The sequence below is a fragment of the Puntigrus tetrazona genome, chromosome 5 (assembly GCF_018831695.1).
Source record: "Puntigrus tetrazona isolate hp1 chromosome 5, ASM1883169v1, whole genome shotgun sequence".
Classification (NCBI taxonomy): domain Eukaryota; kingdom Metazoa; phylum Chordata; class Actinopteri; order Cypriniformes; family Cyprinidae; genus Puntigrus; species Puntigrus tetrazona.
Genome location: NC_056703.1, coordinates 7,976,642 through 7,999,797, shown reverse-complemented (window position 1 = coordinate 7,999,797; position 23,156 = coordinate 7,976,642). Strand labels below are relative to the sequence as shown.

The following is a 23,156-nucleotide window of genomic DNA, read 5'->3' as shown; positions in this document are numbered from 1 at the left end:
AAGGCTGTTGGCAAAACCAGGCTAACGAGCCGGTGAACATTTAGCCTGCCAATGCAGTCGAGACGGAGGTGTTAGCCTTTAGCCGCTATTCTAGCTGCTAACGATCGCCGTGTTTATCTTAACACGTTCGTTAGCAAGTTAGCAGCTAAAATACCCGGCTAAAGGCTAACTCTGCCGTCTTTTGTTATTTTTAAATGCCTTTTTGGCACGTTTAACGATTGGACACGAGTCCGTGAGCCTCGGAGATGCAGTTAAAATGACGATGCGCGTGCGTTCTTTTGATTTAATTGAGTTTGGTGATGTGAATGTAGAAAAGTGAGGCACTTTCGTCTGTCACACCGGCGGCGCCGTTCGCAGTCGGCTAGCCCGTGTTTTGACATCTGTGTCCGGACGCAGTTTACACAGGCGCACCAGCAGTCGGTATATCGTCTCGTTAACGCAGAGAAACTCTGTCATTGGCCCCGTTTCTGTTCACCGCCTTATCGTGATCCGTCAAAACCAAATTGTTATCACGTGGCGTAAAGGTGAGATTTCTAAGCCGTACGTTTTGTGCCATGTCCCCGCAGCGGGGTGATCAAATCCCTTTGTTTTTCTAGGCTGGCTAACAGGCTAGGCTAACAAATTGATGGCTGCTGTTTGAGCACCAGCTCACCGGTGCAGCGAGAACTAGAGACCCCCAGTCCAACTATACTGTCGCAATACATGCACATACGCGTACAACACCGACCTCATTCTTTATTTATGGTGATATACTTAACGGGCTGCTATTAGAGTCGTTGTTAGTTTGTTTCTCCCGTTCTTTGTCCAGTGTACGCTGAGCAACATGATCCGCGAGTGTCAGCTTTTGCTCAGCTCAAGCCAGAGGAGGATTTCTCCACTGGGCCCCATTTGCGCAGTGCAGCCAGTGAATTAGTTGCAAAGGGGTCAAACTAAACAGATTACGTGAGTTTTATTGGTTCAAACTTGACTCAGACCATGTTTACAAATGTTAGATCAGGTTCATGACAGCTGTCTCTTTGCTGCAGGGACAGCTCAAGCCACCCCCCCAAATTACTCCTCTTACACATGCATAGAGGCAACTTGCCTATTTCTTTCCGAGGGTCAACAGAGTGAGCGGCACCTCAGGCCTGTCGCGGCATCAGATTCTGTGGTGGCCTTGTGGCCGATGGACTGATTCAGGGCTGTTTTGGTTGTCTCCTTTCAGCAGGACCGGCATGGTGAACTCATTGGCCTTTTTCTAAACTCAGTGAACCCTCCGAGGAAACAAAAGCCTCACAATATCCATTTATGCTGGATTGTAAAGACACCGGCAAAATTTGTGAGCTCTTAACTCCGTAAGTCGAAAGCGAAGGCCAGTTCACACCAGTAACAATAACTAGTTGTCTACGATAATGTTTTTTAATCGCAAGCGCACACTGCAGTTATGCCATCTGCTGCTTTAAATGCACAAGCTCTTTATATTTGGGTAGATTCTGATTAGTTGTCGGTGTTTGTCATGCATCAGCTAGAAAAAAAAAGTTTTTAGTGTTGTTCCAGTGTGATTGTTTCTCTGCATCATCGCGGTTTTGGTGTACATTTATTCTCATAGAACTGCAACGATTGCAAAAATTCTTCAGTTCTTTTTCTTGGCGTGATTGTGCAGAATTGCTTGGCAATAAAAACACAAATCGATGCTTAAGCGTAGAAAATAGGTTTATTGCAAATGTGGTTTAAAATGAGTCATTTATTAAGTGTCAAACAGCATTAAAAGTATGTCTTGTCCTCTTGTTTTGCAGTGTAGAGGCACTAAGTAAGAATAACAGACTGCCTTAATGATTCATGTGCTCATAAAAGTGACACATCTATATGACTGGATTAACCAGCTGTCAGTTTGTTTTTGTCAACAAGGTGGTCCAGTGATTTTTGTTTTGCTCTCTTTTGTTAGAACACAGGAGTTCAGACAGCGTCTGAGACTACAGGCACCGATAGCCCAGTGTTCTCTGGCTTCAGATGATCTGATAACAAAAAGGCAAATTGGTTATTCCTTGTCTGAAATGCTGCACAGATGTAAAAACGGTTTTGATTTTGCAACTGCGGTTGTAGGGCGTATTGTCAACACCCGTGTGAAACCACAAATGCCTCTTTTGACCTAAAATGTCACATTTGTTTTTCCCTCTGTCATATAAAATGGCTAATCCGTATCTTTTTGTCCTATTTTCCTGACAGAACTGAATAAAAATCCTGTGGAAGGTTTTTCAGCTGGTTTAATAGATGATAACGACCTCTACAGATGGGAAGTACTAATAATCGGCCCTCCAGATACACTTTAGTAAGTCTTTTTGTTTTGTTACATGCCATGTCGCACAATTTCTTATTAAAAGTCAAGCTGTTATGAGCTCCGAGTTAAAGGATGAGTGCAGCAGGTTTAAAATAAAAAATTTGTTACACTTCGAAAGTAACTCAGGTTTGCAAAGACGTGAGTAAATGGCAGAATTTTGCTTTAAAATTGTGGAATCAATTTGTTTAGTTATATGCAAAATAGTTGAATACATTGCATTAAATGAATGTGCTATTACAATATTACCTCTGAATAACACCTTAAGCCTGCTGTTTTTTTTTTTGGTTTTGTTTATAGTGAGGGTGGTGTTTTTAAAGCCCATCTTACGTTTCCCAAAGACTATCCTCTCAGGCCTCCTAAAATGAAGTTCATAACAGAAATATGGCATCCAAATGGTAAGTATGGGTTTGGTCACATTTGGCTCCTTTACTTTTTATTTTTGTTTTTCTGTTTTTTTTTCAGATCAGTACTCTTCAACCACATTTTTGTAAAAAAAAAAAAACAAAACAAAAACACCAACCAAAAAAACACCATCACCTAGCACTGTGAATTTAGCCTCATAAAATTTATGGCATAACTTTTTAAAATTATGCACATTCCCTGCAACCTGTGTGTTATTTCTTGGTGTTAATTAAGTAATGCTATCAGCCACCTTATTTATGATTAAATTAAACGCAACAGTAAAAGTGTTAACTAAAAGGTTAACTGTAAGGCTGTAATAACTGACATCAAATCTCATGTCTTCTTTGCATTGTTTGCAGTTGACAAAAATGGTGATGTATGTATTTCGATATTACACGAGCCGGGGGAGGATAAATATGGTTATGAGAAACCAGAAGAGCGCTGGCTCCCCATTCACACCGTAGAGACCATCATGATTAGCGTCATCTCAATGCTAGCTGACCCCAATGGAGATTCCCCTGCCAATGTTGATGCAGCAGTAAGTCTGATACTGAACCTGACTGACTATAGATGTTTATCTGTAAATATTTAATAAATAATTTGCTTCATGTTCCATCAGGTGCATTTTAACTGAATGTGTTGCTGTACTTTTTCGCCTTAAAAAGGAATGTTTTATTTTTTACGTCTATTAATTTTTAAAAATATGTATTTCAGAAAGAGTGGCGGGAAGACAGACATGGTGAATTCAAAAGAAAAGTTGCCCGCTGTGTAAGAAAGAGCCAAGAGACTGCCTTCGAGTGATATTCATCTAGCAGCTTGTAGCTTCACTATTTTCAGGGTAAGCAAGTGAACTTTTGCCATTTCATTTTACTGTGAAGTCTTATGACTTTTTTTTTTTCTCCCTCCACCAACTTGACTGACTGACAGACAGACATCTAAAAGCAGAGCCAGAAAAGGCAAAGAACCATTATTATAGGTTGTAAGACCACCCCTTACCTGAATGGGGGTTTTATCCTTGACAAATGGTGGCATTTTCTACCTTTAGACTGGATGTGATCAGAGTAGATCTACAGGCTTTTCTTTCAATAAATTGTAATTGATGCATTAAAAATTTCTGCATGTGGACGTTATAGAAAGTCAGAAAAATATTACTGACATCCTACAGGATTAAAATAACACAATGTTTAAATTGTTTCACCTTATAGGGCTAATCCCCTCAGAATAGAGCTTTTGTCAGCCTGAGCAGAGTTCTGTCATAGTAATCATGTGAGCTAACCTGTTATAACAAGTTCCCCGCTTGTTCAAAAAGTAGGTTCAGTGGTAAGATGTTAGCTCACGTTAGTGTCTCTGTTGTCTGCTTAGACTGTCTTGGGTAAACTATACACCCTATAGACCTCTCAGGACTTATGAAATGTTTGCACGGTTTCTCTCTTATTTACACAGTGACAGTTTCCTTTAAAATAGTATACATTTAGTTTTGGTTTGCTAGGAAAAGATGACTTTCTGAACAAGATTACATTTATTTAATTGAAAGTACAGTAAAAACAGTAACGCTTTACAGTATGGTTCATAAGTTCATTTCTGCATATACTACGGCACAAGTTTAGTTTAACATTAATGTACTGGGAAGTAACATGAACTATGAATAACTGTGTTTGCTTTAACAAAGATTAATACAGACTAATAAATGTAGTGTTCATTGTTCGTTAATTCATACATTAACAGATGACACCTTAGTGTAAAGTGTTACCGTAAAAACACCAACCTCAAGCAAACACTGATTGCTTTCTATATGCATTTAGTTATTTTTTTATTATATTTTTGTCATTTATAGTAAAGCTGAATATTCATCAGCCATTATTGCAGTCTTAAGCGTCCCATGTCCTTCAGACATCATTGTCATTCTAAAATGCTGATCTGCTATTTCTAAACATTTCTTATTATAGCTTCTTTTTTTCTTTTTTTTTTTTTATTATATAGAAAGTTATACATTTTTCACTTTTGATCTATATAGGGCTAAGTAAGAGAATTTCTTTAAAAAAGAAATTGATCTGGCCTCAAACTTTAACATTTAATTTGAAATAAAAAGAAAAACATGCTGATCTGTCTTTTTTTTTTTTTTTTTTTTCTTCCCCAGTCTTTAGGTTTTAAAGTCTTTACATATCTAAAGGTCTAGGTCATCTGACTTGTGGTTTATTGTTCTGACATTTGTTGAAATAAGTCTAATACCTCTGTCTGTGTCTTTCACAGGTCTCCAGTTGAGAAACAACATGGCACTGTTTTCTTGCACTCTACCACCCTATTGCTGGACTGGTTTTCATTGAATGTTGGCAGTAACAGACTGGCATTAATAGGCTGCAATAGAACATAAGGCCATCACAGATGCTGACAGAACACGCCAAGCAAGTGCCAACAAAAAGAAGAAAAAACCTAAACAATTATGCTCTTTTTTTTTTTTTTTTTTTTTTTTTTTTTTTTTTTCTTCTTTTTTTTTTCCAAGTCTACGAACTGATTCAAATTTTCAGGAAGAGATTGTAAAGATGTGTACATAGCACAGACATAAAAACCGGATAATATATAATAACTTGTTCCTGTCCATCCAGCAAGACTTAGTACCAAATAAAATAGCAGTTCTGTAGTTAGAGTGTGACATCATGTAAAGTTCTTGAAGACTATAGTTCATCTCCCACCCTCCCGCTCTGGCTGCCTCGCATCTAGTGTGCATCAGATCCGTTACAGGTGCAAGTGGCCTCACGTACCCACTTGTCAGTGTGAACAAAAGTCTGCTTTGGCATTTCTCACTCGAACTCGATCCAGTTTTAGGGTGGGGAAGGCAGGGGTAAGCTATCGATAGGATTCAAAGCATGCTCGTCATGATGGAAGGCTTTCTCAATCGGGACACTTCAGGTAAAATAGCTGTAAAGCACGGTCATTTTCTTATTAATTAGGGGTCATGAAGGTATTTCTCTGATTTGGTTTTAAATGGGGTGGGCGGGGGGAAGGGGAGTGCTCTTATTTTGGCTTGAAAGGATGACTGCATTCTGAGTGTCAGGTTCTCATCTCTTCTCTTTTGTCGTCCATTTGAGGCAGGGAGGCAATGGCAAGGAAACCCATCAGATGTGATTCTTCTTTTTTTTCTGCATGTTTTAAGTTCTCTTTTGTTTTCAAAAGTGCCTCCAGTTTAAACCGCTTGGCTTACGTGCCCTGCATCAAACAGGAGCTAAAGGGAGGAACGCGTTTAAGAACTGCTCAACATCCTCTCGAGCTTGTGTGAATGTGAGGTTTATTTTTATTTTTTTTTTCATAACCCTTGTACCAGCATTATTTTGGTGTAGCAATAACTCTGCTTTGCCCACATAATGTGTGGACGTATTCAAATTGGATATTGGTGTGCGATTTCTAGTAAAGATTCTCCCTTGTATCAGAGCAGATTTTTTTTTTGTGGGCTTGACACCTCTTTTGTGTGGTTTCTTTGATAGGTTTCTTAGCCATGCTTTAAATGTAGATTTCTTGCAAACAGTTACTGGGATTTCAGATGAGGTGTGTGTGTGTGTGTGTGTGAGATTAAGGGTGATTGAGCAGAGGTGTGTGTGTGTGCATGCCTGTATCCCACTCTCTCCTCCCACAATCTTTAATTCTCTGGTTAATTTTATTCTGGCTCTGACAGACTACTGCAGTTCTTTTGCCTAATGTACAAAGACAAAATACCGATGTATATTTTTCATGTTATGGAAATTGTCACCTCTAGTGAGTTCTTCTAAAATATAATTTTTTTCCAATACTTGTTTGAGTGTGCCGTCTGTGTTTAAAGTGTTGTCACAAACTTTAAAGTATTATGAAATCCATCCATTCATCGATTACCAGCGTAACTACAAATGTATGTGCTTTTTATTAAGATTATTCTTTTTAAAACATGACAATTTTACATAAACCATTGGCTGAAAAGTGTATCTACTGTTCTGTAGTTTTTAAAACTTATTTTGTTTTGTATAGCTTTATTTTAGTTAGTTACAGCCGTTTTAGTACTGCAAGTTAGATGTGTTGGATGCTAAAACAAATTAAATGCCTAATACAAATTACAAACGCTATTTCAGCTAGTTTCACAAAAAAGGTTTTCAATAGTTTTAGAATACAATACTGGCTAGCATTGCTTGGCTGTCATCAAGATAACTGAAATTAGGAAAATTTGTATTTATAATTTGCAACAGATGCCACTGAGTGGTGCAAGTGCCATGTACTGAGACTTTTATACAACCGATTAGGCCCTATTTTTAGAAAGCGTTTTAGAGATGTGAGCCAAAGAGGGCATTTATCTAAATGTAATACCTTTATCCCTATGTCTCTGGAACAATCATGAGAAGCACGCTTTCGGTCAAAATAAAACTCCGATAAGAGTGCATTTTAAAGACCCTACGTACGGTTGGTTTATTTGGCAATCAGACTCGCATATTATTTAAACTAGTTGATAACACGCTTTCAAACAACGTATCTTTGGCTCGGTGCTTACACACACACACGCTCGCGCGCTCGCGCACGCACGCTCCTCCCAAATCAAAACCTTCCTCCCGCGGTCTCTCGCGGTATTAGGCGACCAGCCACGGATCCAACATGGCGGAAGGTATGAGAACGGTTTCTTTCTTATTTTTCACGCCCTTTCTATTTAACGCACGCAGCGATTGCACCTTTACACGACGAACAGACCTAATAATGCACTTAACCGATGTCACCACAGCCAGTCGGCGACAAATACCGCGTGCCTCTTAAATGAGCCACATTATTGCTTAGATTGTTTTTTCCAGCTAGCTGGTTGCAAGTCAGGTGGTGGGCTGGGCGGTGGTAATAATAATTTGCCGGGTGATTTGAGCTGTCGTGTAAAGAAATATAAGATAAACGCTTTTTATAAGATGCCATCAGTTGTATTTGTCGCAGAACGTGCAACGTTATAAATCTAAAGTGAAAATTGTTGTTTTTGGAAACATTGTCGTCGTATATAACGTTACCTATTTTGCGCTTGCCTGCTAGTCGTGTTTTTTCATTAGAATTTCCCCTTTTATTATTAGTCCTAAATGATAAATTCACCCGTATAAGCTGGTTTTTGAATCTGACGATGCTTTGCGCGGTGTATTTGAGATATTTCGGTATATAAAACCACACAGTAAAAGTAGAAAATAAATGTATTGCTCTTCAGTGTTGTTGTTATGTACGGATAATTAAACATCTTTATTTCAAATCGAGAAGTCACAGCTGACGGTTGCAACCGTTACTTTTATCAGCTCATGTGACATCTCCCTTCTTTATCTTTTCACAACATGCTGTAAAATAATACATTTAAATGTCGTCTCCAAATAACGTAAAAACACTTTAGCACTTTCTGTCATGTTAGCTTCTTTTTTAAAAAGAATCGCCGTGGCTAATAAAAACAGTACAACGTTGTATTATAGTAATGCAACCATGTAACGTTAGTGAAGAGCATATTGGTTGAAGCCATAGTTGGTCATTTTTTTAAAGGCTAAATAAAGATAAATAGAGCACATTTTTTTGTATCCTAATTACACTATTTCCAGATCATTGAGAATGATTTATTCTTCTTTTGAATCGATTGTGTGATTCATGTTATTACTTGTCTGAATTGCATGCAGGTTATTGCTTCATGAGGTTTCCTTGTCATCTGATTGACCGATGAGCTTTTTAAATACTTTATGGGACCTGTTTGGACGGTTCTGAGTTGTTGATTGCTTGAGACACTGGATTCTTGAATCTAGGCTAAAGTCAAATGGCTCACATATTAAACTGAGAACAGGCTGATTCTTTGCTTACAGGCGCACAGGCTTAATTGGTTGCAGTGGCTACTGTGAACTATTCCTTTCGCAAAAAATACAGCTTTGAAATAGTGCGTTTATACCAGGTATCGCTTGCCACTTTTAGCGGCATTCCAAGATTTTCTTAAATGTCAAACGCTAACACTTTGTTAGTTCGGCTTTCTCGGCACCTAATCTCGTGTTGTGCAAAGTGTAACCTCAGCATTCTAGAGAGACGCACCGAAATAAATTCAAGGAAAGAGGAAGGAAGCGGCCCGCGTTGGAATGTAGGTTAAGCTGTGAAATCCTCTAGTTACAGATCCAAGGCACTCGGAGAATGGCGAGTTTGAAGCTGTTATTTTGTGGTTTTACGTGGAATGGCTATGCATCCTTAGGGTGTATGTGACCGGTTGTGTTTGTTGTTCGTGAATTAGACCACGCTGAAAGTGTTTTTACTTTTCAAAGAGCAGAAAGACAGTTTTCCTCGCGTAACGTTGGTCCGCTTCGCCTCCCTCGAGCGTTCTTGGGAAGTCTGTCTGTGTCAGCAGTTTTGTCCCTCTCTTTCTCTTCCACTTCCCTTTTGCATCACCCATCACGTTTTTTTTTTTTATCATCCATTTACCGTATGTGTTTATTCCTTGCGTTCCACTACGCTCCCCTTCTCGTCCCTCATCTCTCTGTCGTCTTCATCCTACCTGCAGAGGAGGTGCAGAAATTGCAGAAGCACCTTGCTCTGCTGAGGCAGGAGTATGTGAAGATGCAGCAGAAGCTGGTGGAGACGGAGCGGCGGTGCTCCATGTTGGCCGCCCAGGCCTCTCTCCCCGGCTCCACCTCCCAGGCCAGTGACTCCTTCATCAGCCGCCTGCTGGCCATCGTGTCTGACCTTTATCAGCAAGAGCAGTACAGGTGAGTAGAGCCCGACCCGTATGGGTTTTTTGAGGCCGATATTACGAAATTTAAAAAATGGATATCATTAAATCGGCTGGTATTATTTATGTGTGTATTATAGTACAGTACCGCTTACACAGGCAATGGCATTTTAATTGGTGTGTCCAAACTTTTGACTGGTACTGTATATGGAATACAGTATATACATAAACGCATTTTTGTGCGTTTTGAGTGACAACTCAAATGTGGTAATCAATCATTTATGATGATGTGACAAACGTATGTATTGGAGGCAGGGTATATAACAGTTTAACAAAAAACTTTATTATTCGTAATGTGCACTAAACCATAAACTTATGTTGACTTTTTACAAATAACTTAAAAACGCAAACCGAACAAAAAATATGTATGAAGTGAATAAAGAAAATAAGCAAGCAACTACTGCCAATCCAACAGGACCAGTATCTGGCTATTATTTATTAATCTAAAATGAATAAATAATAGTGAGCACTGGACACGAACTGTTAGATGAGGTTGTATTTAACGTCAAAGGCAAATAAAAAAAAAAGATGCACAACATTAAATATTTTAGAAATAAAACATTGAGTGTTTTTCATGCTAATGAAACCTACTTTTCCACTTAAATGCTATAAAATAGTAGTGTTTTCTTCAATTTGCATTCTAAATGCTAAATGGCGTATGCTTGATATGTGCATATCTTTTCTTTGGTTTTCATGATGAAACATGACCTGGATATTTCTTTGTTCAGCCTTTGACAGTCTTCATGCAAGTTTGTCTATGCCTTTGAATTGTTGCTACCGCTAGTGTATTAAAGTTTTTGATTTGCCGTTTCATTTAGCTTCTAAGTGCATTAAAGCTAGCTGGAAGGGTTTTAATATGTCTGCTGGGTCTGTAAAGTTAGGGCAACTGTATTGCAGTTGTATTTCTTTATATTGCACCATGTTCTTATAAAGTTACAGAAGGATCCGTCTGAGATTTGAGCCCAGACTGTAGTCTCAGATCTGACCTCGCCGAGACCATTGCATAATACATGAGCTGTAATGCATCAAACGATATGGTAGCTGATGACTGCATTTTTTCACCTGCATGAGTCAGTATAACAATATAAAGTTTTTTTTCCTCCTAGTGATCTGAAGGTGAAGATTGGACAGCAGAGGTTCAGTGCTCATAAATTCGTGCTTGCTGCTCGGAGTGAAATCTGGAGCTTAGCCAACATGGCCTCCACCTCAGAACTGGACCTCTCAGGTAACAATGGCTACTCCGTTTTCTACAACACGCACTATACAAGTAGAATGCCTGTATTTTTTTTAACTTATTGTTCAGTGTATAGCAGTGTCAAATCCTTCAAAACTGAACCTGTTGTTGGATTCTTTCCTGTGATTTCCCACGTGACTTCCTAGATGCCAAACCAGAGGTTGCCATGGCAATGCTGCGCTGGGCGTACACGGACGATCTGGAGTTGAGTGGAGACGATGGCTTCCTCGTCGACCTGATGAAGCTCGCCAACCGCTTCCAGCTCCATCTTCTGCGAGAAAGGTGGGAATGTGTCTTTAGATCGGCAGATGCGAATGACTGCATGGATTTATGACTCATGTTGCGCCTTTCTTTACATCTCATTGTGATTCACCAGCAGAAATGTTACTGTGTAACTGCTGTTATCGATCGCTAAACATATTAGAAATTCAAGGGCAAGTAAATAAAGCACCTCCTATGGATGGATGCAAACAAAAAGGCTTTTGTTGATGAATCTTACTCTTATGATTTCCGCAATGCTGAAAACACAGACAGAATTGCGGAATCCAGACATGAAAAATTGAACTTACTTGGAATGTAATGGAATTTAAAATTTTTTTGGATGGACAGGTCAGTGCACTTAAAAACACTCCAAAATATGATATGAATGTCTGTCAATATTAAATTACAAAAATACTATTTAAATATAAATCTTGTTTATTTCTGAGAATGAATGGCCTGGCCTGGTTTCATTTATTAACTTTAAACACACAATTTCTAGAACTGCAGAGTTACCATTTCTTTTGAGTAAAACTATCAGTTTATAAACAAACCCAAATTTTTTCAAGTTTGGTTTAACTTGAAAAAATAGAAAAATTCAAGCAATGATAGTTCTACTTCTATTAATAAAATCATTATTAAAGCATTATATTTCAAGGAATGTTTACTAGAATTTAATAGAAAAATGCAAGTGCACAAAGAAATAAATAATTATAAAATCAATCTTTTGATTTATTAATATTTAATAACACCATTACAATTAATTAAAAACTGAATTTGGTTAAAAAAATAAATTTTTTTATATGTATTTTTATTTTATATATATATATATATATATATATATATATATATATATATATATATATATATATATATATATATATATATATATATATATAATTTATTTTATTTTTATTTATTTTATTTTATATTTTTACCATGTATAAATGCTAGGTTTCCCAATTGATCCCATTTTAGACATGCTTTTTGGTGAATGAAATTTAACCATTAAAACCAATGTAAAAAAACGGAATCGAGAAAACAGAAAAATACATTTTGGGGGGTGGGGGGGGGGTTATACAGATTTCATAGGACCCTACACTTGATTAGTATTTGAATATTCATCACACCATCATTTTTAGTTACTCTGGTCCTTCACTGAGTCATATTCATCCAAATTAAATCTCTCTGAAAGCATGTGCTCTTTTACCTGGCATTTTCCTCACAGAGGCTTATAGTTGAACAGTGATGGCTCATCATCAAAGTGCCCTTGAGTCAAGTGCGTACGTAATCCTCTCCCATCAATAGGTGTGCTTAAGTCACTTTAGATAAAAGCACTTGCTAAATGGCAAGCAGACAGGCTACGTGTTTTGTGCTTTTATGCTAATAAGCAACATTCATTCTTGAGTACTGTGACTGCAGAACAACCGTTTTTTTTTACGCATTTTAGTAACTTTATACATTTTTACTGTCACCTTTGATCATTCTGAATATTCGCTGAATATATGTATTAATTTCTTAAAAATCAGAAGGTTAAATACGGGAACAGGAATAATTACCCATATAAATGATAAAAGGTCATGTGATAATGGGGGTTATTTTTTTATTATTTTTATTTTTATTTTTTTTTATAAATAAAAAGAAAATAATTCAAAATTTTACATCTAGAAATGTTTCATCCTAAATAATTTCAATGAGTTGTGTTGGAGAATAAGCACCGAGGTCTGTGAATATATGTAAGCATACATTGTTTTTCAAACGCAGATGTGAGAAAGGAGTGATGTCATCAGTGAACGTGAGGAACTGTATCCGGTTCTACCAGACAGCCGAAGAGCTGGACGCCACAACGTTGATGAACTACTGCGGAGAAATCATCGCCAGTCACTGGGTAAGTCAGAAGAATCGAGTCGTCATCCTTGTCCTTGAAGTACCCATCAGACGTGGAAGTCATTCTACAGATGCACATAACTTTGATGTTCGCTGCACTCGCCAGAAATACACTGAAGGCATCATTTAATCAGCATTAATAATAAATATTGATTAATAACCTGACAGATGCACTGTAAAAACACAGCCTTCCTTCTTGGCTTTAAAAGCAGCAGGATTTTGTTGTTGTCCTTGATGTTAGGAGTCTCTTTTATGACTTCTCGTAAAAGGCCCACAAGGCATAATGATTGATTCTCAAGGGTATGTTTGTGACCAGGACGGTAAAGGGAAGTCACAGACTGAGAGAAACCAAACACATCGATATGGGCTTAGCAGACCTCGAACAAGACCTCGATATAGACCATAGTGTGTGTTAATGTGAGAGTTTCCAAATGGATAGATGCTTAAATATGTTTCAAATGTGCCTTTTCCGTATTTTTTTTACCTCTCAAACAGGATGATCTTCGGAAAGAGGACTTCAGCACCATGGATGCTCAGCTGCTATATAAGATGATCAAATCCAAGACTGAGTACCCCCTTCACAAAGCAATTAAAGTAGAAAGAGAAGATGTGGTCTTCCTTTATCTAATTGAGATGGATGCCCAGGTAAAAAGCCAGCACGGAACTTTATTATGCAACATGTATCTGTTTATTATATTTTAACAGCATACTTGGATTTAGTTGCACTAATAAATGTATGATCCTCTACTATCGAGCTTGTTTATTGCATGGCATGAGGATAAATGTTTCTGATCACTCTTTATTTTATGGTCCAATTCTCACTATTAAAAGATTTTGACTCTACTAAAGCATAAAAACACATGTTTGCAGATATTTAATAACATGCTAAGTATCTGAAAAACAATGCTACAATCAATTTATTCTCCTTTGAAAATGTGCGTTCCGTGTATGTCAAGTCTGAGTAGGAGGAGCTGGGTTAAAAAAAAAAAAAGTCTCCAATATTTTGAATTTGGACTGCAATATCTAGTTCAATCACACCTTTGACTATTAACTGTGAGTTTTGGCTCAACAAACTCCTAATTTGCTGTTTTTCAGTAGTTAGTAAGGTAGTTGTGAAATTAGGTATGTGCTAGGATTAAAGGCTTTGAAAAATGTTTTATAGACAGATCTTAGTCTAAGCCAGGATTAAGCCATAGTTTGATTAGGACATTTAAGTTTAAGGAAAATGTTAAGGACATTTTTAGAAACATGCTTTAGAAAAAAGACAAAACAAAGCCACTGACATGTTTTAAGATAAGTCTGAATGTTTCATTTCGGTTGAATGGCTCAGGTTTACATTTTAGTCTAGGACTAGGCTTAAGCCTTGTCTGTGTAACCAGGGGATTATGTGCTTTTTAAGTGTTAATGAAAAGCCAATGTAATAGTCGACCCATATTTTCTTTTATTTATTTCCTAAGTTACCTGGAAAGCTGAATGAGCTGGACAATAACGGAGACTTGGCACTGGATCTGGCTCTGTCCAAGAAGCTGGAGAGCATCGCCACCACACTGGTCAACAATAAGGCAGATGTTGACATGGTGGACCAGAGTGGCTGGAGTCTCCTTCACAAGGCCATCCAGAGAGGTAATAAGTGCTTGTTTGTTTGGCCAGGGTGAATAATCGAATGTGGCACAAAATTTGAAGTTGAAAAGACTGCTGCGAAAACTTTGAGAACCATCAAGATTTTTTATTTTCATTTTAGTGGTCTTAAGTACTCTCCCTATCTTGTGCGTTTCTCTTTTCCTGCCTTTCTAGGAGATGAATTTGCCTCCACTTTTCTGATCCGTCACTCCGCACAGGTGAACGCTGCCACGGTGGGGGCAGTGGAGACGCCGCTGCACCTCGTCTGCTCTTTCAGCCCTAAGAAACATAGCGGTGAAGTCATGGCTGGCATGGCCCACATCGCTGAGGCTCTACTCAAAGCTGGTGCCAACCCTAACATGCAAAACAGCAAAGGACGGTGCGTAACATTAAGCCTAGGTATAAGTACAACTTATTCAGTGCATTCACCACTTAATATTTTCATTTTCTGGTTCTTAGGACGCCATTGCATGAGGCTGTGGTGTCGGGAAACGAGCCGGTCTTTAACCAGCTGCTGCAATGCAAACAGTAAGCTCCAACACGCTTTATCTTTTTCAAAACGAATGATCTGACATAATTGTTAATATAAATCTATTTGTACAGTTTCAGCAAAATAAAAATAAAATATAATACATGATCTAAATCTTGTTTAAAATGTTCAAATGCGATAGAGTACGATGCATCCCATGCCGCGTTCTTTAACCTTAAGTTGTATTTATGGAAATATAAAAATATGATTTATAATCTTTATCTTGACTTGGACGACCGAGAACATTAGCTATTTTTATGTAGTTTGTTAAAAAAAAAAAAAAGGTATAAAAGCAAGTGTAAGCTGTTTAGTGTGCTAGCGTTCTGAACATGGTCCTCTGTCCTTGGAGTAACACCGTAATCTTCTTCATGCCTAGATTGGACCTTGAGCTGAAAGACCATGAAGGCAGCACTGCACTGTGGCTGGCTCTGCAGTATATCACTGTGGCCTCTGACCCCTCCGTCAACCCTTTTGAGGATGAAGCGCCTGTTCTCAATGGAACCTCATTTGACGAGAACAGTTTGGCGGCGCAGCTCATACAGAGAGGAAGCAATCCTGATGCACCAGACTCCAACGGTACCGCATCTCGATTTATTTATTTTATAAAATGTCTACCCGTGTCCTTTTAGTCATTACCCCTTACATGACTGTCAATCACAACATCTTTTCCTCAGGGAACTGCCTCATGCAGAGAGCAGCTATCGCAGGAAGTGAAGCAGCCACTATCTTCCTGGCCACACATGGAGCTAAAGTCAATCACACCAACAAATGGGTGAGTCTGTCAGCTTTGATTAGAAATCAACTGCCAGTCACATGCTTAAACATTGCATACTCATTAACAGAATTTAGAATAATTTTGCTGTCATTGTAACAGTAAGGTCATTTTTCAACAAAGACACATTCAATTTATCCAAAAATCACAGTAAAGACATTTGTGACGTTATAAAAGATTTCTAATTAAAAAACGTTAAAGGTCTGCAAAATGTGCAAAAGTGATTTTATGTCCATAGAAAGTACATACATTATAAAGTGTCTACTTTTAAGGCTTCAGTTTTTGGAAAATAAAATTTGGCTGAAATAATGTTACATTGTCATTCAGTGTAACACAATATTTCTGGAAAAATTCAAACAACATGCTTATTCTGACTTGTACATTTTAAAATATGTAAAAGTAAAAGGGAGCATATTTAATTTTATTGTTTTAAAATGGTAAAATTACTGACATGGGCAAAATCGTGGAAAAAATTGCAAAAATAAACAAAAAACTAATTAGTGTTTTAGGTTTAGGTAGTATTTTTAGTCTTTTAATATGTCAGAAATAGATTTTTGTTGTAAATATGCCAGACAAAATACTGTGCCATTTTAGTGGGTTTAGTGGTTTTCTGTAAACCAGGGAAAAATTTGTTGTTATTTTTTTATATCAGGAAAAACAAATTATTGTATAACAATAATTGCAATTAAATTAAACAGAAACCTTTTTAAAGCTGTATTACCCTTTGATATATTCTATTTTCTTATGATTGTATTAGGATTATTTTCTTTGATTTAGCACCGCCCTCGTCCCTTCTTCCATTCCCTTTGTTGTTTCTGTAAATACTGTACATATTTTTTCCCTTCTGTTTCCATATGAAACCTTTACATTATTTTGTAGTCACAAAATAAAACATTCATTTGCATTATAGTTTTGGTTTGACACACTGTTTGTATGCATGTTCCTTGATGTCTGTCTTTTTAAACGTTAACCCTTTTTTGTCTTTGACCTTATTTTGAGCTTCAGATTCTTTTCAGTTTTCAGCATTGATGATAATCAGAAATGTTTCTTGAGCAATAAATCAGCATATTAGAATGATTTCTGAAAGATTTTGCAACACTGAAGACTGGAGTGATGATGCTGAAATATCAGCTTTACCATTGTAGGAATAAATTACACATTATAATTAGAATGAAAATAAAAAAATAATAATAATAATAATAATAATAATGATGTAATATTTTTTTATTATTATTGCATATATTTTGATAAAAAAAAATGAGTCTTATTTTAAAAACAGTGGACTGGTATTGTGTGTATATATACACCTGAAATCTAGGAATTACATGTAAAAATAAATGAGCAGTAAAGAGGTGGATTGTTCTAAAATATTTTTTTCCCTACTGATATTTTATGATAAAATTTCTTTTTTGTAGGGTGAAACCCCCCTCCACACGGCTTGCCGCTGTGGCTTGGCAGGACTGACAGCCGAGTTGCTCCAGCAGGGGGCGAATCCTAACCTGCAGACTGAGAGCGCCCTGCCTGACGGAGTTGAGAAAAGCCAAGGAATCTCCCTGCAGAGTCCGCTCCACCTGGCCATCATTCACAACCACCCAGATGTGGTGTCTGTCATACTGGAGCAGAAAGGTGAGGGACGAGAAATGATGTTTGATTTCATCGTTGATCAATGCAGCTGTGTTGATCTCATAACTGTATTTTTTCATAGCCAATGCACTACATGCCACCAATAACCTGCAGATCATCCCTGACTTCAGTCTGAAAGACTCTATGGATCAGACCGTTCTGGGTCTCGCACTCTGGACCGGTGAGTTCTGTTAAAATCTCCTCCTGAGAGTTCACTGCGCATCTTTCAGTTTTTCATGTATCTTTTTATTTACATCACTAGGTATGCACACTATTGCCGCACAGCTGCTGGGTTCTGGAGCAGCTATTAATGACACCATGTCCGATGGACAAACACTATTGCACATGGCCATAAAGAGACAGGACAGCAAGAGCGCCCTCTTCCTGCTGGAGCACCAGGCCGATATCAACGTCAGGTAATACACCTATAAAAAGTTGGTTAGCATACATCTCCCAGACATGTTGATCTATGGTGTTAAAGTGGTAACGCTTTATTTTACAGTTAATCTATTAGTTGCTTATTAGCATGTATATAACTAGAATATTAGTCATTTAGCTAATTAAGGACATATTAATTCCTTATTATACATGACCTTATTCTACATCACTAATCGTATCCAATACCTAAACTTAACAACTACCTTACTATTATTAAGCAGCAAATTATTGAGGTAAAAGTCAGAGTTTATAGTTAACAGTTGTTACGTATTCTAAAGTGTTACCCTGATAATTTATGCTGATAAACTTTATGCCCTGTTTCAGGACCCAGGAGGGCCAGACCGCTTTACAGTTGGCCATCAGTAACCAGCTTCCTTTAGTAGTGGACGCCATCTGCACCAGAGGAGCAGACATGTCGGTGGTGGATGAGAAGGGTGATCCTCCACTATGGCTAGCTCTAGAAAATGGTTTGGAGGATATCGCTTCTACATTGGTAAGACCTTTTTCCATTTACCAGTTAGGATTTTTAAAATGCAATATTTGTAACCTCGTTTAATATCCTGTGGATCTTGAAACATTTAGTTCTTCATATTTTTGTTAATTGTCATGCAGTGTATTTGGCTCGTTGATTTACTTTTATTTAATTTTTTTGGATTAGGTCAGGCATGGGTGTGATGCAACCTGTTGGAGTTCAGGTCCTGGAGGATGCCAGCAGACTCTTCTCCACAGAGCCATCGACGAGAACAACGAGATCACTGCCTGCTTCCTTATACGCAGGTCCGCAAAACCTCTAATTGTATCTTGCTTCAGAGCAGAATTTGCAGAAGATGAGCACGACAGATCATCAAATTGACATTTTCAATAGAGTTGAGTGCTGATGACTTTTGATTAGTAATCATTTTAGCATTTACTGTTCCATAGTCCTGGATTCCATCGCCCTTACTGTAATGAACACATGCTCAAGATATTTTCAGTTTTTATTTGACAACATAATACCTTGTAATATTTTGTATGTGTGTGTATTTGCTTGGACTAAAGGTTAAAAAATGGCTAAATGGGAAAACATTGGTTGTTGCTTAGCTTAAACATAATCACACCATACAGAAAAAAGCTAACTATTCTAGCTCAAACTTCCAGCCAATTTCTTTTTAATAAAGACCAAAAGAGTTGGAAGCTTAGTAATCGTTGAAGTCATGTGATTGTTGTGTAGTTTGCTTATAGCCTAGATTTAACTTTATATTTCAGATGATTGTATTTAGACCTGCTGGTCCTATTCCTATTGGGTTTCTGATTTTAACATCTGTGTGTTTATTTTATATATATATATATATATATATATATATATATATATATATATATATATATGTATATGTATATGTATATATGTATGTTATGCTGCTTAAATTAATGATTAATTCAGAATAATCACTTATCTGAATGTAACTGAATACTAAATGTGGCTTTTCTGTCCATGTCATTGATTTCAACGTGTTTTCAGTGGCTGTGATGTGAACAGCTCGAGGAGGCCTGGTCCTAACGGTGAGGGAGATGAGGAGGCGAGGGATGGACAGAGCCCACTCCATCTGGCTGCGTCCTGGGGTCTGGAGGAAGTGGCGCAGTGCCTTTTGGAGTTTGGAGCCAATGTGAACGCACAGGTTCACTAGTTCTTCTCTCTTTCTTTAGAACTGTGCTTTATGCAGATGCGTTCCATGCACACACACAGCTTAAATGCCTTGGAGGATGCAGTATCCATTTCTCTGTATGCAGGATTCAGAAGGTCGTGCTCCCATCCATGTCTCCATCAGCAACCAGCAAAGCGTCATCATCCAGCTGCTCATCTCCCACCCTGAAATCCGCTTGAATATTCGAGACAGACAAGGCATGACGCCGTTTGCCTGTGCCATGACTCATAAGAACAACAAGGCCGCCGAAGCCATCCTCAAGAGAGAGCCTGGCGCTGCTGAACAGGTGTGCAGGCCTGATTATACCCACATAAAAGGACGAAATATATGTGTGATGTCCCAAGCCACTTGATCAAAGTTCTGTTTTGCTTTGTTTAGGTGGACAACAAAGGTCGGAACTTCCTGCATGTCGCCGTGCAGAACTCAGACATAGAGAGTGTGCTCTTCCTCATAAGCGTACAGGCCAACGTGAACTCCAGAGTGCAGGACAGTGCCAAACTCTCTCCTCTACACCTGGCCGTACAGGCGGGATCAGAGATCATTGTCAGAAATCTGGTAAAGCAAAGATTATTTTTATTTGATTTTATTTACTCCCCCTATATAAATACAACAACAACAACATATATTTGTTCTCTGATGTATGTGGATTGCAGCTCTTAGCTGGTGCTAAAGTAAACGAGTTGACCAAGCATCGTCAGACAGCGTTGCATCTCGCTGCACAACAGGATCTTTCCACAATCTGCTCTGTCCTGATCGAGAATGGTGTTGATTTCGCCGCAGTAGATGAGAATGGAAACAATGGTAAACTATTGCAGTAATAGGCAAGTTTGGGTAAAACTTTACAATAAGGTGTCATTTGTTAGCATTTACCTGATGTCTTAACTAACATAAGCAAACAGTGAACAATACATTACAGTATTTATTCATCTTCGTTAACGTTAGTTCAAAAAAACCTCCCTTCATTGTTAGTTTATGTTAGCTTATAGTGCATTAAATAGTTAACAAACAACTTTTAACTTTTATGTTATTAGCATTAACTAAGATTAATAAATGCTGTAGAAGTATTGTTAATTTTTAATTAATGTTAACTAATGAACCTTGTTGTAAAGTTACCCATTATTCCTATATCTGTGAAATCCTTTGTATCATTTCCTTGTATTTCTTTCTAATAGCACTTCATCTGGCCGTGATGCAGGGGCGTCTGAATAATGTGCGTGCTCTGCTCACCGAGTCCAACATAGATGCAGAGGCCTATAATCTCAGGTTTGATTCGGATCGTCTCACTCTACAAACATATAAATATAAAAATAAAAAAACCTGTCAATAAAACTTAGTTTTGCTCTCTTTTCTTCTCCCTAGAGGTCAATCTCCCATGCATGTTCTTGGTCAGTACGGGAAAGAGAATGCGGCAGCCATCTTTGAGCTGTTTTTGGAGTGCATGCCCGAGTATCCCCTGGATAAACCTGACAATGAGGGCAACACAGGTCGGTTAAGTACAACCACTTTGATTATACAGATTATTACCACAATAATAGCAATCATGCCATTTTGGTTGGATCAGTGACAGTTGATGCTTTTCTCCTTCCAGTGCTTCTGTTGGCCTATATGAAAGGAAATGCTAACCTGTGCCGTGCCATTGTGAGGGCTGGAGCCCGGCTCGGCGTTAATAACAACCAGGGCACCAACATCTTCAACTATCAGGTTGCCACTAAGCAGCTTCTGTTCCGTCTTCTAGGTAAGAGATACAGGTTTAGCGTTTCTAAGACAATCACAGTTCTGGAAGTAGTTAAGTCTAACTATTGTCATTTTGAACGCTTCAGATATGCTATCCAAAGAGCCCCCATGGTGTGATGGTTCAAACTGCTATGAATGTATGACCAAATTTGGAGTCACCACCAGGAAACATCACTGGTATGTAGACAACATGCTCCGTTCAGTCTTTTTATTTCTACAAAAGAACACGCCCTTCTTTCGTTTCAAATGATAACTCCATTTACGAGGATCTTCCTTTGTCCTGCCACCTAATAACGCTCATCCGTCTTTTTCTTTCTCTCTTAGCCGCCATTGTGGGCGCCTGCTCTGCCATAAGTGCTCTATAAAAGAGATCCCCATTATCAAATTTGACCTGAACAAACCTGTGCGTGTATGCGACATCTGCTTTGATGTGCTGACATTGGGCGGCGTTTCTTAACACACAAGAGCAATGTTGAATGGATGGGCACCAGCCGAGCTGAGCATGAACCCATGGGCTGGGCCTCGGAGGATGAAGACGTGGAGTAAGACACAAAGACAGGAAGAGCCGCTGAACAAAACCATTCCATTTTTGTCAAAGGAAAAAAATACAACCATAACAATCTGTGTTTGATCTAGCAGTACTTTTTAGAACCAAACTATTGTATGTCGAGGATCCAGATTAAAACTAGTGGAATGCTGATGCAGATGAAAATTGTAGTTCCGAGTTCAGCTTTTGGCAAAAACCAAGTGTGATAGGAGAAGGGCAACTACTATAAAAAAAGAACCATAGGGGTTTTATACAGGGCTAATGTGCTATATGGACACAATATGATTATTATTAGTACTTAATTTTCCATCAGAAGGACGAGGCTAGTACATGATTCCCACGTGCAATCATGCCGTACTCCAAGTGACTTTTTTTTACAGATCTATTAATCCCAGTTTGAAGTAGATACAGCGTCTTGTGAACATTTCAAGGAAGTGTGCTTAGTGTTCAGTGCTGCTGGATACGAAGAGATCTGTGAAAGGTAGCCATGTTTTAAGTAGTGTGAAGCCTTAATCATACTGTGCAGGGTCTTTCAGTTGTTGTACTGAGGTTATGAACACATTCTGGAGGGACATTTCTCTTTCTCTGGAGTTCAAATCAAAACACTAAAAGAGAAACAGAAATATTTCTTGCTAGGTTAATGTTATGTTATTAGTAACATGGTCACTTAATCATTCACGAATCTGCATATTCAGTGGGCTTTGTTTTAACCAATCCATTCGTTTACATCGTACTAAAATTTGAGAAACGCTTCAGATGTTTCAAATAATTTTTTGTTAGCGACATGCTTACTATGCACATGCATGACGTCATTTGTAGCCTGTTGGTAGCCATCGCTGCATCACAATCACACTTTATTCATTTCTGATCACCAAAGGATACATTCCAGTTAACGTTTGCCCTGCAAGCTAGCGCTGGGGGAGCTGCTCGCTTGGTCGTTGTTTTCAGAGTCTCCTCGGAGGCGTAACACGTCACATTACATTGACCTATCATATTTTAAATGCTTTTTCATGTCCATGCTTAACAGGTGCACTTTATCAAAGTTCTTTTGTTTTTTTACATTTCTGATCATATTTCAAAGGTGATTGAGTTTTTGGTTTGTTTGTGGGGGGGCCAAGTCCACCATCTGTTATTGGTATTGTTAAATTGTACAGATAAATGTATAATATTTTTGACCACTACAACTGTTTTGTACTTAATGCAGGTTGTGCTTTTTTGTCTATGTGACAAACCTACAATTTGGCCTCTGTTTAATCTTTCTGCACATTGTATGGTATCTGTATGCTCAGATATTTAGCCTGTCGCCGCCTCTAGTATCCTTTTCAAGAAAGGGAGGACAACTTTACATAAAGGACGATTAAAAAAAAAAAAAAAAAAAAAACTGTT

General features: G+C 38.1%; 2 protein-coding genes across 2 annotated transcripts in view; both read left to right on the top strand.

The window, feature by feature from the left end:
* ube2g1a (ubiquitin-conjugating enzyme E2G 1a (UBC7 homolog, yeast)) overlaps positions 1–6,500 on the top strand; it is a 6,697-nt gene extending 197 nt beyond the window's left edge. The window contains exons 2-6 of the mRNA XM_043238516.1: positions 2,206–2,308; positions 2,615–2,712; positions 3,079–3,257; positions 3,434–3,557; positions 4,970–6,500. Coding sequence (XP_043094451.1) covers positions 2,206–2,308; positions 2,615–2,712; positions 3,079–3,257; positions 3,434–3,520 — 467 coding nt within the window. The 3' untranslated portion in view covers positions 3,521–3,557; positions 4,970–6,500. The remainder of the gene's footprint in view (positions 1–2,205; positions 2,309–2,614; positions 2,713–3,078; positions 3,258–3,433; positions 3,558–4,969) is intronic.
* Positions 6,501–7,267: 767 nt separating this feature from the next.
* Positions 7,268–23,151, top strand: ankfy1 (ankyrin repeat and FYVE domain containing 1). Its single transcript, XM_043238512.1, has 25 exons — positions 7,268–7,337; positions 9,219–9,423; positions 10,553–10,671; positions 10,827–10,962; positions 12,703–12,826; positions 13,321–13,470; positions 14,283–14,448; positions 14,620–14,824; positions 14,905–14,973; positions 15,351–15,550; positions 15,649–15,746; positions 17,162–17,372; positions 17,452–17,550; positions 17,632–17,785; positions 18,132–18,300; positions 18,466–18,584; positions 19,306–19,462; positions 19,575–19,775; positions 19,868–20,044; positions 20,143–20,290; positions 20,662–20,752; positions 20,849–20,973; positions 21,078–21,224; positions 21,310–21,400; positions 21,548–23,151. Exons 1-25 carry the CDS (start codon positions 7,328–7,330, stop codon positions 21,678–21,680), a joined length of 3,504 nt encoding a protein of 1,167 aa, XP_043094447.1. The 5' UTR covers positions 7,268–7,327; the 3' UTR covers positions 21,681–23,151.
* The last annotated feature ends 5 nt before the right edge of the window (positions 23,152–23,156 follow it).